Source organism: Halichoeres trimaculatus, unplaced genomic scaffold (assembly GCF_033239565.1).
Source record: "Halichoeres trimaculatus isolate MK-OKI-2021-1 unplaced genomic scaffold, fHalTri1.1 fHalTri1_scaffold_4, whole genome shotgun sequence".
Lineage (NCBI taxonomy): Eukaryota > Metazoa > Chordata > Actinopteri > Labriformes > Labridae > Halichoeres > Halichoeres trimaculatus.
Genome location: NW_027437182.1, coordinates 1,644,875 through 1,657,960, shown reverse-complemented (window position 1 = coordinate 1,657,960; position 13,086 = coordinate 1,644,875). Strand labels below are relative to the sequence as shown.

Genomic DNA, 13,086 nt, shown 5'->3' with positions numbered 1-13,086 from the left:
AACAGACTGAAAATGTGCAACTTCTTGTGCAACAATCCACCGTATCCATCATATTCTTTTCGTCAAAATTCTGATTTTTTAAATTTGTTGCGGGACTTGTAAAGGTGTTTTGCTTTTTTAAAAGTTAAAATGTTTTGAAAGATGTTAAAAACTCAAAGTTTGTAAAAGTGTTTTAAACTTTTTAGTTTTGGTTTGCCCTTCTCAGCCACCGTAGTGGTGAGTCTGGCTGTAAACAGTCAGTCCACAGAGGTTTCTCTCGGTCCCCCTTCAGGGGTTTGGAACTGAAACACAAACTGGTTTTCCTCTGATGAGCGTCTCTTCAGTTTGATGATGTGACAACATGATGATGCTGATTAGTCAAAAAAGTCACAAGTCGAGTTTTGTCAGGTCCAGATGAGAGGAAAACTACTTTAAAGGTGTTTGTTGGACTGAGGTCTACAGAGGAGGACCAGGAGGATCAGGTCTGCAAAGTGACTCACTTCTGAAGTCATTCGTCCTTGATCTCGGAAAGTAGTAAAGGTGGAAGAAAAAACTGATTTACTAAAGTATCTGATGGCTCCTGATAAAGTCTGTAGACGTCATCATTCAACCAGATCTTTGGTACCCCAAAAACTGTAAAAGAACCGGACTGGGAGAAAAGCATACCGTCCCAGCTCTAGAAATGAAACACTTGGAGATCTCTGAGATCAAGGACAATGAGGAACAAGGTTCTGTCCTTGATATCAGACTTTTAAAACTTCTTCTGTAACTTCCTGACACCTGATTGGTCGATTCTACTGAGGTCTGAGACTCACCTCAAACAGATGAACAGGTGCTCCTGAAGATTTGACCGTGTACCCCAAGGTGTCTAGTTTGGGGTGCTCCGGAAACATGGAGTCAATGTCCGGTTGTTGCGTGCTATTCGATCTCTGTATTTCCGGACTCAGAGTTTGGTTTGTGTTGCCAAGAGTTGGTCTAACTGGCTCCCAGTCAGGGTTGGACTCCACCAGGGCTGCCCTTTGACATCGATTCTGTTAATGACTTTTATGGATCTTCAGCCAAGTGGCAGAAGGAGTCAAGAGGTTCAGGAGTCTTAGGATCCCATCTCTGGTCTTTGCAGATGATGTGGTCCGATTGGCCTCTCGAACACTGGCCCCCTGCGGTTGTAGCTGAGTGTGAAGCAGCCCGGATGAAGATGAGCACCTCTAAGGCCATGGTTCTCAGTCCGGAAAGGGTGGACTGCCTACTCCAGGTCCGAGGGGCAGTCTTTGCCCCAAGTGGAGGAGTTCAAGGATCTTGGGGTCTTGTTCACGAGTGAAGGGGAAATGGAGCAAGAGATTGACGGACGGATCGAGGTGGTGTTGGCAGTGATACGCATGCTGTACTGAGCTGAGCCAGAAGGCAAGGCTCTTGATCTACCGGACAATCTACGTTCCGACCCTCAGCTACGACCACGAGCTGTGGGTAGTGACCAAAAGAACAAGATGGCGAACACAAGCAGCTGAAATGAGCTTCTTCCACAGCCTTAGAGATTGGGTTCAGAGGCCAAACATCCGGGAGCCGCTGCTCCTCCACATCAAGAGGAGCCAGAGGAGGTGGCTCAGTGATCTGGTGAGGATGCCTCTTGGACGCTTCCCTGGGGAGGAGTTCTGGGAGTGCCCATTCGGAAGGAGACCCCATGGTAGACCCAGGACACGATGGGGAGGTCATGTCTCTTGACTGGCCTGGGAACACCTTGGTTTCCCCCCCAGAGGAGCTGGTGGATGTGACCAGGGACAGGGGCCACTGGTCTTCACTGACAGCAACCCAGACCCGGATAAGCGGTGGAAGATGGCGTGTAAATCCTGCTGTCGTCAAAGGATAGACGACGGTATCTGAGGACAGGACTCAGCCAATCAAGCAAAGTGTCTTCCCGTAGAATTACAGACTGTGTGAATAAGAGTGAGACAGTGAAGCACAGGTCTCTCTGGTTCTGGTGTTTTGAGTCGTCTCCGTCCGATAAGAAAAGAACATTTTGGGGGAACTCGTCTCTCAGGTAGGAAAGTGTTCCCGTTTTTTAAAGGTGTCAGTTTTTAGTGGAAACAGCGAGCCGAGCGGAGACAGACAGGTCAGATCAGCTCTTCTCTTATTGCCTCCAACCATCTTTCACTCAACTCTGACAGCCGCAGAGTCAGTAACAGGAAACACTTTGGCAGCAGCAGCAGCCCGACATGCCCTTGGGCCAGAGATATGGAGGAAGGAGAGGAAGGAGAGGAAGAGGAGGGAGACGTTGATTCATTTTGTGGAAACTGTTGAAGGCTCGGTTTGCTCTGAGGTGAACCCAGCACTGAGATTTACTTTCTGCTTCATTCTCAAACAATTCAAAGACGACGAAATTAACTTTTCACAAACACTTTTTAACAAACGCGCTCAGTTTGAGGCTCTGAAATCCTCATTTCCTCTATTTATGTTTATTTATCAACAAAATCTTAAAGCTCGGAGAAATCAAAGCAACTTCTGTTAATTTCAACAGTTTTATACCTTGGAGATTTTTCAGATTAACCCCTGATTTACAGTAAGAAAAAAAAAAAGTTTATTACTGAGAGACCATAAAGCAGGACAGGAAGGAGAAAATAATAAAAACAATAAGAGAGACTCTGACACAGAGAGACGACATGTCATGATAGAATAAATAAAGTGTTAAAAAAGTGTCAAATCAGATTTATTAGTTTGATGGAGTCAAAATGTCTTTTATCAAACCTAAAGTTCAGCTTACTTCAAATCAGCTGTTCTTGAATTTAGAAATATTTTTTATAAGAGTGTAAAAAATAAAAACAGGGACATGTTTTTAAATTCTAAGACACTGTTAAATATCTTATTTTTTTTCCTTTTTTGCAACAGGTCAGGATGTTTTATGTGTCTCACCAATTGCAATAAATAAAATGTCACAGATTCAGTTAGTTTATTTTTTTTTCCTTATTTTTTCACATGTTGATTTCTTAATTTTTAGCTTATACTTTCTTTTTTATTTTATTTTATTATACTATTATTTTATTATACTTGTGTGTATATATAAATATATATATAAATATACAATATATATATACAATAATAACCTTTGAATTGAACTGAATTGAGATTTAATTTTAACATCCAGACTAGAATCAAATTAATCCAATAAAAAAAAATCTTTTACAACTATTTAAAAATGGGTAAAAAAAAAAAAAAAAAAAAAAAATTAAAAAAAAAAGAAAAAGTAAAATCTAACAAAGTTTGTTTTTTGATGTATTTCTTGTTAAAATGTCAAATATCAGTCGCACAAGCCCAGAAAATGTTCTTAATTCATAAATACAGGTGATAAAAATGGAGCTTTAATTGCGTGTCTCCAAACAATAATTTTTCATTCCAAGAAACTAAATAAATCTATTTTTTTTATCCTACTGGCAGATTATTTCACTCTTTACAAGAATTTAGGTGTCATTTTTTTGTCTTTTAACTTCCTAAAATAAGATGTTTTTCAGGTAATTGTGAATCAGGAGGACACATTTTTTTTTTACCCACTTAGATTTCAGCTTTTTGGTTTTCACTGTGTGAGCTGTGGATAAACCTGAACCTCCGGTCTGATAAGGAAAGGAAAAAAATGATAATTATTGGTTTAATAATTCAGTCCATTTACATATCTTTTATATTCCATACTGTACCGTTAAAATCTGCAGGGAAACATTTTAAAAATGTATTAGTCAACGCAGAGTTAAACAGATGTTTCCAGAGCTGAAAAAGAAGATTTATTTATTTCTCTGTTGGATGAAACTTTAATATGACGGTTTATAAAGTTAGCAGCGTGTTTTTTTCTTCGCAGACTTACAGCAGAAAGACGAGAGTTTACACAATGAATGAAAGCTGGATATTAGCCTTAAGTCTCAGTTTCTGTCTGCTCTCGTCGTCACTCCTGATTTTATTTTTCTGACACTAAATCCACGAAGTGATAAACAGAAGTGGAGCTTTGTCAGGTCTGAGCTGAAGAGCAGGATTAGTCTGGCTTAGCTTCATCTGACTGCGTCAAAATGGTGTGAAAGCATGAGCCCAGACCTCCATCCAGCAGGTAACACACACACACACACACACACACACACACACACACACACACACACACACACACACACACTGCCTGTTTCATTAGAGGGAGAATCAAACCCGCTGAGATCAACCTGAAACTCTGAGCTGCTTCAGTCTCAGGGTGAACTCAGAGAGAAACTCAGAGTGAAAGAGGAAAACGAAAAAACTGGAAAAAGAGACAGGAAGAAAAAACCTACAGAGTCCCCATAAGACTAGGAAAACCAGTTTGTGTGTGTGTGTGTGTTGGTTTCAGCTGGACCCTGAACACAGGCCGCTTTGTCCTGGACTGAGGTCTGAATCCAGGACCAGTGAGCCGTGACACACACACACACACACACACACACACACACACACACACACACACACACACACACACACACACACACACACACACAGATTGATGATGTCATCGTAGAGGCTCTACCATGGCTAAAAACACAGATTTATAAACTAAAAGTGTGAGCAGACAGAATCTGACGTTGCTCTGCAAACTTTCAGAAGTTTGAGGAGTTTTGTGAAAGTTTCTGGAGGATTTTTGAGCCTTCATCAGATCGGACAGCTGAGGGAACAGGAAATAAATCCCTTAATCTGTGAACTGATCAAAACGCTCTGCTCTAAAAATAAAAACAGATTTTTACCCGATCTTCACAGAATGATGGAGTTATCACATGACATGGAGAGCTGCCTGTAGCTCCTCCCCAACAGGCCTCAAGAGGCCTGTTCAATCAGAGGGAAGGGGGTCTGTGGAGCAGGGAGCCTTAAAGAGACAGAACCTAAAGCATAGAAGTCATGTAAAGACACTGAGGGGGCTAAAAAAAGAAAGACTAGCAGTCTGTGTCTCTCCTCTCTGAGTAAGTGCAGACAATAGCCTGAAATATAACTTTTACAAAAAAAAATGGAATAACATATGTGTAAAAAGAACAAAATAGAACAAATTGTTGTTGATAAAATTGTCCATGGCTGACAGTTTTTACTCCAGCGGTTAGCTTTGCTTTTCTTTCAAATCACTCAGGGAGTTCCGGAATGTAGTGACATCACAAAGACAGAAAGCTCTCTGTGCTTGATGATGAACATTCTAGAACCTCATTGATGGAGCTGCAGCATAAAGGCCGTGTAGAGCTTTAAGAACAGGAACCAGGACTTTAACATCAGTTCTTAAAGAGACAGGAGCCAGAGCAGAGACTGGAGGAGGAGAGGAGACTTTAACTAAACACCAGAGAGAAACAGAGAGATTTACTGAGCTGAGAATCATGTGAAGAGACTACGGGGGCCTCGGAGGGACAGAATAAAGACTTAAAGAAAAAGCAAAATACCCCTCTTTAAGTTGGCTGAGTGACAGACATGGTCAGTTAGTGAAACCGATAAATGATTTTAAACCAACAGACCCAAAAACAGAGAACGTACTGACTAACTCAGTACAACAAAACCCATATCATCAAGTTTGGAGGTCAAATACTTTAAAAATACTTTGATATTATTTTTTATAACCACATTTTTCATAAGTACACTGTCATAACTTCATGGAAGGTGAGTTATTTAATCCTTATCATATTTTTGTGGTTACACCATTTGATAGTTTAATGGGACTGATTCTTTAAATAGTTAAAATGTTGTATAAAATACTCTGACATTAACAGAAATGTAAACTACACATTAAACAAACATGTAACGTGTTGTTGTAACACAGGTGATTTTTAATACCAACCTTTTTATCACCATTTTTGGGAAATACAATATGATCCCTAACTGAAAATGTGCTCATTTAGTTTCTTCCGATAAAATTATCTAAACATGAGTAAATTATTTTGTCTTTTATTTGTTGAAATCAAACGTTTGTCTGGACTCACTGGGTGAATGTGGCTCAGATTAACTCTAATAAGATGGTTACTGACAGGATTTGGACACATTTCAGTTTTTCCTGTGTATTCATGAGACAGAGAGGAGTAGAGGTGAGGATCTGCATCTTTTCTCACCGCTGCTCTAAAACAAAGAGCAGGTGTTGATTTCACAGCATCGTCCTTCATGCATCTGCAGTTTACACTAACTAACTGTGTACCTACGCCTGATTTTATGACTGACCTTCTTTGTTTTACTGCTACAAGTCAACAGCTTTTGTTTTTCATTCGAGGGCCGTTCAGGTGTTTTTCAGAGGAAGCGTCTTTGAATTATTTACGCCTGAGTGTGACGCTGAAGCATCTCACTCTACAGGCTGTAAAACCAACCCGTCAGTGCACGTCTTCTGCACTTTTTCTACTTTATTTACACAATTTAACAACTGTTAAACTCACTGTTTTTAAATATTTTAGTGTGATCATTTTTTTGAGCATGTTTCAGACGCTGCCGAGCGTGGAGGAGCTTCAGGAGGAGCCAGGACGTCCTGTCTGCTAGAAAAACATCTCCTCCATCTTTACATCTCTATCTCACACAGGGAGGAGCGAGCAGGGGCACCCAACACACACACACACACACACACACACACACACACACACACACACACACACACACACACACACACACACACACACACACACACACACACACACACACACACACACAGGCCTCCTAGGCAGATGTGTGTGTGCAGACTGACACAGGGTGTAGACCAACAGGGAGTTAACCTGAAGCTCCCCACAACGCTTCGGCTGGGTCCGACTGAGGAGGAGGAGGAGGAGGAAGAGGAGGGGGAGGAAGAGGAGGAGGAGGAGGAGGAGGAGGCAGAGGTCTTGGAGGTGAACTTCTGCCTAAAGATAAAGAACTGGAGCGGGGTGGGGAGGAAAAACACAACAGGGTTTTCCCAAATTTGCTCCCCAGACGGGCTGAGAGCGAGCAGAGAGTCTGAAGGGTGAGAAACCAGAGGAAGGAGTTTTTAGAGATTATCTCCACGTTCATTAGACTGAAGCAGGAGGAAGGTGAAGTCCCTGTGAGGCCTCCCTCACTGGACCTGAAACAGTCAGATAAACTGAGATTATCACACCTGGACTTCTCCAGACCTTTACCTGATAATCCAGGATGCTGAAGCCCAGCCCTTTGTCTCTCTCCTTCTCAAGCTCCAACACCTGAACGTCCGGAGACCACAGAGCCAGCTCCCCTTCTTCATCCTCATCCTCATCCTCCTCCTCATCAGGCCAGTGTGGAGGTTTCTCCTCCACCAGGACCTCCACAGCGGGGGACACCTGCTCCTGATGAGAGACAGGGACATTAGAGTGAGAGAGGCACCACCACCTGCTGTCATCATGAGGTTCTAGAATGTTCATCATCAAGCACAGAGAGCTTTCTGTCTTTGTGATGTCACCACATTCCGGAACTCTCTGAGTGATTTGAAAGCAAACTAAAGACCAATCCCAACTGTCACTTTTTCCTCTGTTTGAGGGCCAAGAGGAAGGAGTGAAAACCACAGACTATGGTCAACCCTTTAACAGCTACATTTGACTCTCTGGAATTAACATTATAGATATCAACAACATAATTGTGACTAGTCAAAATTCAATTGTGACTTGTCAAAAATACAGTTGGAGATTCTATAATTCAGTTTTGACTAGTCACAATGACAGTTAGCGATATCTGTAACTCAGTTTCCACTGGTCAAACTGAGTGACAGATATCTGCAATGACTCCCTGAAAGCTGCCCTTCACCTCGTCACCATCCTAAGTGTCACTTGCAGATTTCTCTGATTCAGTTTGGACTATCCAGAAACACAGTTAGAGATATCTGAAATGTGATTTTGACTGTCAGAAATGTGTTCATGACGCTGGACATGCGAGGCTTCCCATTGGATACTGACCCAAATAAACTGGAGGAGAGAAGAGAAAAAATCATTATAACAGTTTTCTGAGCAGAAGGAATGGAGATTGCAAAAGCTACGTTCACTAGAGGGTTGTGCAAGAAATCTACGACTTTTGTCATCATTACAGATATCTGCAACATCAATTCGTCTAGTCAAAACTCTGTTTCAAGATATCTGTAATCACATTTTGACTAGTCAAAATAAAAGTTTAAGATATCTCGAATTTGAGATATCTCTAACCACAGTTAATTTAAAGATATCTGTAACTTGATTATAGATATCTGCAACTAAATTGTGACTTCCCATAAATCTAGTTGCAGATATCTACAATTTCATTCTGACTCGGTGTAATTCCAGTTCAAGATATCTATAACGGCATTTTGACTGGTCAAAATGTGATTAAAGATATCTATAAATGCTGTTATAGATATCTTTAATGGAAGGGGGTTGAAGATATCTTGATTTGGAATTGTGACTAGCCAGAATGAGATTGTAGATATCTGCAACTAGATTTATGGATAGTTATAATCGAGTTGCAGATATCCACATCTCACATTGTGGCTATCCATAACTGAATTTAAGATATCTGTAATGAGAAACCCCACACACATGAATGGGGAAAGGGGGAATAATGTCATTGTGGATATCTGAGATGTTTAATTTGACTAGGAAGAATTAAATTATGAATATCTGTATTACATATCCAGACTAGCTATTAAATGTTATAAATGTATAATAGACTGTGTATAGAGTGGACAGCGTGGCTCCGCCATTTATCATTGTACGGTTTTTAAACCAAAATTCCACGTCTCAGGTGCCGCCATTGGCAGCCAGAGTCTGTGCAGTAGAGACTGTGAGGGATTCTGGGAGAATCTGAGTGGAGCTGGGTGACAAAAATTTTGTTTTTTTTTCTTTTGAGAGTCTAATCACTTCCTGACCCTACCTTCCGACATATTTTATAATCCCTGAAAAAAATACACAAGAACGGCAGCTGTCAATCATCGTTAAACGTGACGTAAAACCTCGTTTTAACCTCGTATAACTAATGAAAACAAAACCACAACAATCAGACGTGAGAAACATTTCTACCAGGTGTATTAATTTGTTATAGTTTGACCACAGCCCATCTGGAATGACTGGAGAGATGGATTTTTTAACCTATACTGCAGCCAGCCACCAGGGGGAGCAGTTTTTGAGGAAATCTCACTTCGAGCCAAGCAAGATGACGTCCATTTTTTTTTACAGGCTATGGTGAAAACTAATCTCTTGGTAAGGTTACGCCACTCGTCTCTCTCAGGCTGTCGTGGTCAGAGCAACATTTCTTCTCGTAGTTTCTCTTCTGTAGCTTCTGAATCCTGAAACGTTAGCTTAGCATAGCTTCTGTAGCTAATGCAGTTTATCGGTCTGATCCTTCATGAAATGCAGTTGCAGTGTCGCCCTGCTCTGACATCGCTGTAGCTATCATTAGCGTTAGCTGTAGCTATAGCAGCGTTAGCTTGATCGTTATAACGAGAGATTTTAAAACATGGCTAATCTTTACATGGAGGAACAAAGGGTTGGAGATCTGATAAAAGATATACAGATCATGGGAGATTTATCAAACCCCATGGTTTCAGAGTGAGACAGGTCACCTGTCTGCCTACCTGCTGCTGGTCTCTGCTGGTCTCTCTGGGTCCAGTCTGGCTGCAGAGCATGGAGGACAGCTTCAGCTCGATCTAAACGACACACGACAGAGACATGTGTCACATCACTGACCCGTACAGGAAATAACATCCCATCATACCGAGCGCCATGCTCACCTCCTCCACACTGGGCTGTGTCTGTCTGACGGGTCCAGGTCCAGGTTCAGGTTCAGCTCTCAGCGCTGGCTCAGATTCTGCTTCAGACTCAGATTCTGGTCCCCGTTCCAGGTCAGAGGCCGGGTGTCGGCAGCAGACCAGGGTGAACGGAGGAGGGACCTCTTTGAGGAACGACAACACCTCCCGGCGAGACTTCCCGTACAGCTGGACGTCGTTCACCTGGACAAACCCAGCAGGTTAGCCCTTCAAAATAAAGGCACAGACTTCCTGTCTGAGGAAGCTCGCCGCCCAAACACTGAGGGCGGTTTCAGAGATTTTTAACTCTTCCTGACTCATCTAGAGGGACCCACGCTCCAACTCCAGGAAATCAGATCAACGACCAGTTGAACAAAATGTTTTCTAGTTCCAATCAGTCTGACGCACACCTGAAAAACTGTAACCTTATCAAGTGTTTTTGTCTTTTTTCCAGTAGAAAATGTCTGTTGCTGCTCGGTCCAGAAAAATCTAAAGTTTCAGGTTATTTACAAACAGAAATGAGGGTTGAATTGCTATAATAATTTAAAAAAAATCTGCCAATGGAACAAAAGAAAAGTTTCTTGTATTAAGACATTTTTCTAGTTTCAAGCAAATTTTCTAGAAAATTTCTCGTTCCATTTGCAGATTTTTGTCACTTGTTACAGCAATTCAGACCTCATTTTAGTCTTTAAATAACTTGAAACAAGACATTTTTCTGGACTGGTCAGGTGAATGTGGCTGATATCAAGCATGACGAGACAGTTTTTACTGAAAATAAGACAAAAGCACTTGATAGGATTACAGTTTTTTGCAGTTTTATGGTCAGCTCTTGAACACTGCCTTGAGTAACTATTAAAACCACTAAAACATGATAAACTGGAAAAGTGTCCTTTCCGTGCTGAATGAAAACAAAAACTGAAGGAAATCAAAGTGAGAAAAAAAAACAAAAAATTCTGTTGCTAACAAATCGGAATGGGTACCAAACTCGAGCGTAGAGGCGTCTGACGCCCCAAACACGCCGACACTCCAACGCGCCGAATCAGCGTCTCAATGTGTCTTTGCATTGACTTTGTTTGTAATCTCGACACAAATTTGTGTCCAGTGTGGCCGTACCATTATAGGTAACAAGTCCATAGTCTGTGGTACTGAGTGCCAATTTACGCAAAATCAAAAGGTACCATGTTTTGGTACCTAAATGCATCCTTGTGACTGTGAGGGACTGGAATAGTAGTTGATTTTCCATGCTGCACATGAACACAGCGTTGCAAATTTGTATGTTGAGAAATAAATATGTTAAAATGAGAAACTTTGAGATTTTATTGTTAAACAAATTAATACTTACTACTACATAAACACACACATAAGTACTGAAATTAGTACCGTTGAGTACTGATACCGACTGCCAGGTACTGGGCACTGGTACTGCATCGTTTCAAAGGTGTAAGGTACCCATCACTACTCCTAAAGTAGAGGTGAATTAATAAGATAAATATGACCTGAATAAAACCAGTTTAATGTCTCAGTCGGGGCTGGGAAGTGTTTTTGGAACTCAAATGAAAAAGTAGAGGATCCAGGATTGAACCCTGTGGAACTCCACAAATGAAAAATACTGAAACTAATGTTTTTTTTTTGTAATAAACAAGTTTGGAATAGCTAAATAAGACTTCTTTTTAACATCTAGTTTCCATAATCAAGAGTCAATTTAAAAAGTATTAAACATGTTTTTACATTTTACATTTTCCCCCTGCTGTAAACTCCGCCCACAAACAGACCTTACTCAGGAACAGGAGGCGCCCGTTTTTACCTCCAGGAGCTCGTCCTCAGGTCGTAAGACGCCGTGTTTCTCCACGGGGCCCCCGGGGGCCAGCGAGGAGATGTAGTGGTGACCGTCGAACGAGTCTAACTCCACCCCCAGACGCAGCATGTGGACGGGCAGCAGCTGACCACGACCAACAGAAAGAGTCAGTGAACGCATCACGCTGAACAACCTTCACTAACAGAGATCAGCCGCTCTGAGCCGCTCACCTTAGAGGATTTCTGCAGCTCCGCATCGTCTTCAATGACTGGATCCAAATGCACAACCTAAACACACACACACACACGCCAAAAAGAAAACACACACACACACACGGAGGGAAGGAGAGAGTAAGGTTGTAAAATATACTGTTAGTCATCAAAAACAGACGTTAGCGATGAAACAAAGAGTAAAACTGCGTCGTCTCACCAGAACTTCATACTTTGGTCCCAGAGCCTGCTCCCATTTATCCCTCAGCTCTGCATCTGTAGCTGCACACACACACACACACACACACACACACACACACACACACACACACACACACACACACACACACACACACACACACAGATAATGAACAGGCTGTGTAAGCAGAGGAGCAGATGTAAAATTACAGTTGGGCCATTAAAACAGTAAAACACAGCAGCTTCCTGCAGCTCACGGTGGAAACACATCGCTCTCAGACACACGATCTCCTGGAGGAGGGAAAACATGGCTCTACGGGACCAAACAGGAAGTGATGAGCTTAAAACCTGCTGACTGAAGCTGGCGTTTGAGGTGTAACCTCTACTGAACACCTGAAGTTGGCGCACAAAAAAATCAAACCAGGATTCGTTACCGGCTTCACACTCTTTTCCATCCCAGCTTTTCAGCCTCTGCATCTTAAATCTACAGATTTCTGCAGCAGCGTCAACAACAGGAACAGTTACCAGGGCAAGTTAGTATCCTGAAACACCGTCCAAAAGTCTTGAAGGCTCGGCTTCAAGAAAGCACCAGAGAAAAATATGAAAATAATTTTACTATAAATTGTCATATTGGACTTAATCTGAGCCACATTCACCTGACCAGTCCAGAAAAATGTCTTATTTCAAGATTTTAAAAGACAAAAATGAGGTCATACAGTAAAAAAAATCTACTGTTTTAGTTTCTTGAATTAAGTCGTCGTTCTCGTTTCTTGAAATGTATTTCAGGCATCTTGGAATAAGACATTTTTCTGGACTCGTCCAGTACATGTGGCTCGGTTAAGTCTAATGAGACAATTTTTACTAAAAATAAGAAAAAAAAACACTTGATTATATTTGAATGTTTGTAGTGCCCTGTGCTCTTTTATTCCCATTTTAGACTGCATTTAAAATCCAAATTTATGACACAGATTCAAATCTGTTATAACAACATAGTTTTAAAAGAAATGCCCAATAAATATGATTAAACCTAAAAAAAATTCAAAAGATGTAAGTAAAAAAAATCTACCAATGGGTAAAGGAAAGACATAACTCAAATTTAAAAAACTTCACAAGCAAATTTTCCTTACCCCATTTACAGATTTATTTATTTATTTTTTATTTACTTGTTACAGCAATTCAGACCTCATTTTCGTCATTTAATATCTTGAAAA

The 13,086-nt window shown here is 41.2% G+C and overlaps 1 protein-coding gene across 7 annotated transcripts in view; it reads right to left on the bottom strand.

Moving 5' to 3' along the window:
* patj (PATJ crumbs cell polarity complex component) overlaps positions 1–13,086 on the bottom strand; it is a 134,177-nt gene that overhangs the window by 96,729 nt on the left and 24,362 nt on the right. For all 7 annotated transcript variants that reach the window (XM_074667609.1, XM_074667615.1, XM_074667613.1 and 4 more), the window contains 6 exons: positions 11,898–11,959; positions 11,699–11,755; positions 11,478–11,612; positions 9,659–9,877; positions 9,503–9,574; positions 7,071–7,253 (listed from right to left, as the gene is read on the bottom strand). In XM_074667609.1, coding sequence (XP_074523710.1) covers positions 7,071–7,253; positions 9,503–9,574; positions 9,659–9,877; positions 11,478–11,612; positions 11,699–11,755; positions 11,898–11,959 — 728 coding nt within the window. The remainder of the gene's footprint in view (positions 1–7,070; positions 7,254–9,502; positions 9,575–9,658; positions 9,878–11,477; positions 11,613–11,698; positions 11,756–11,897; positions 11,960–13,086) is intronic.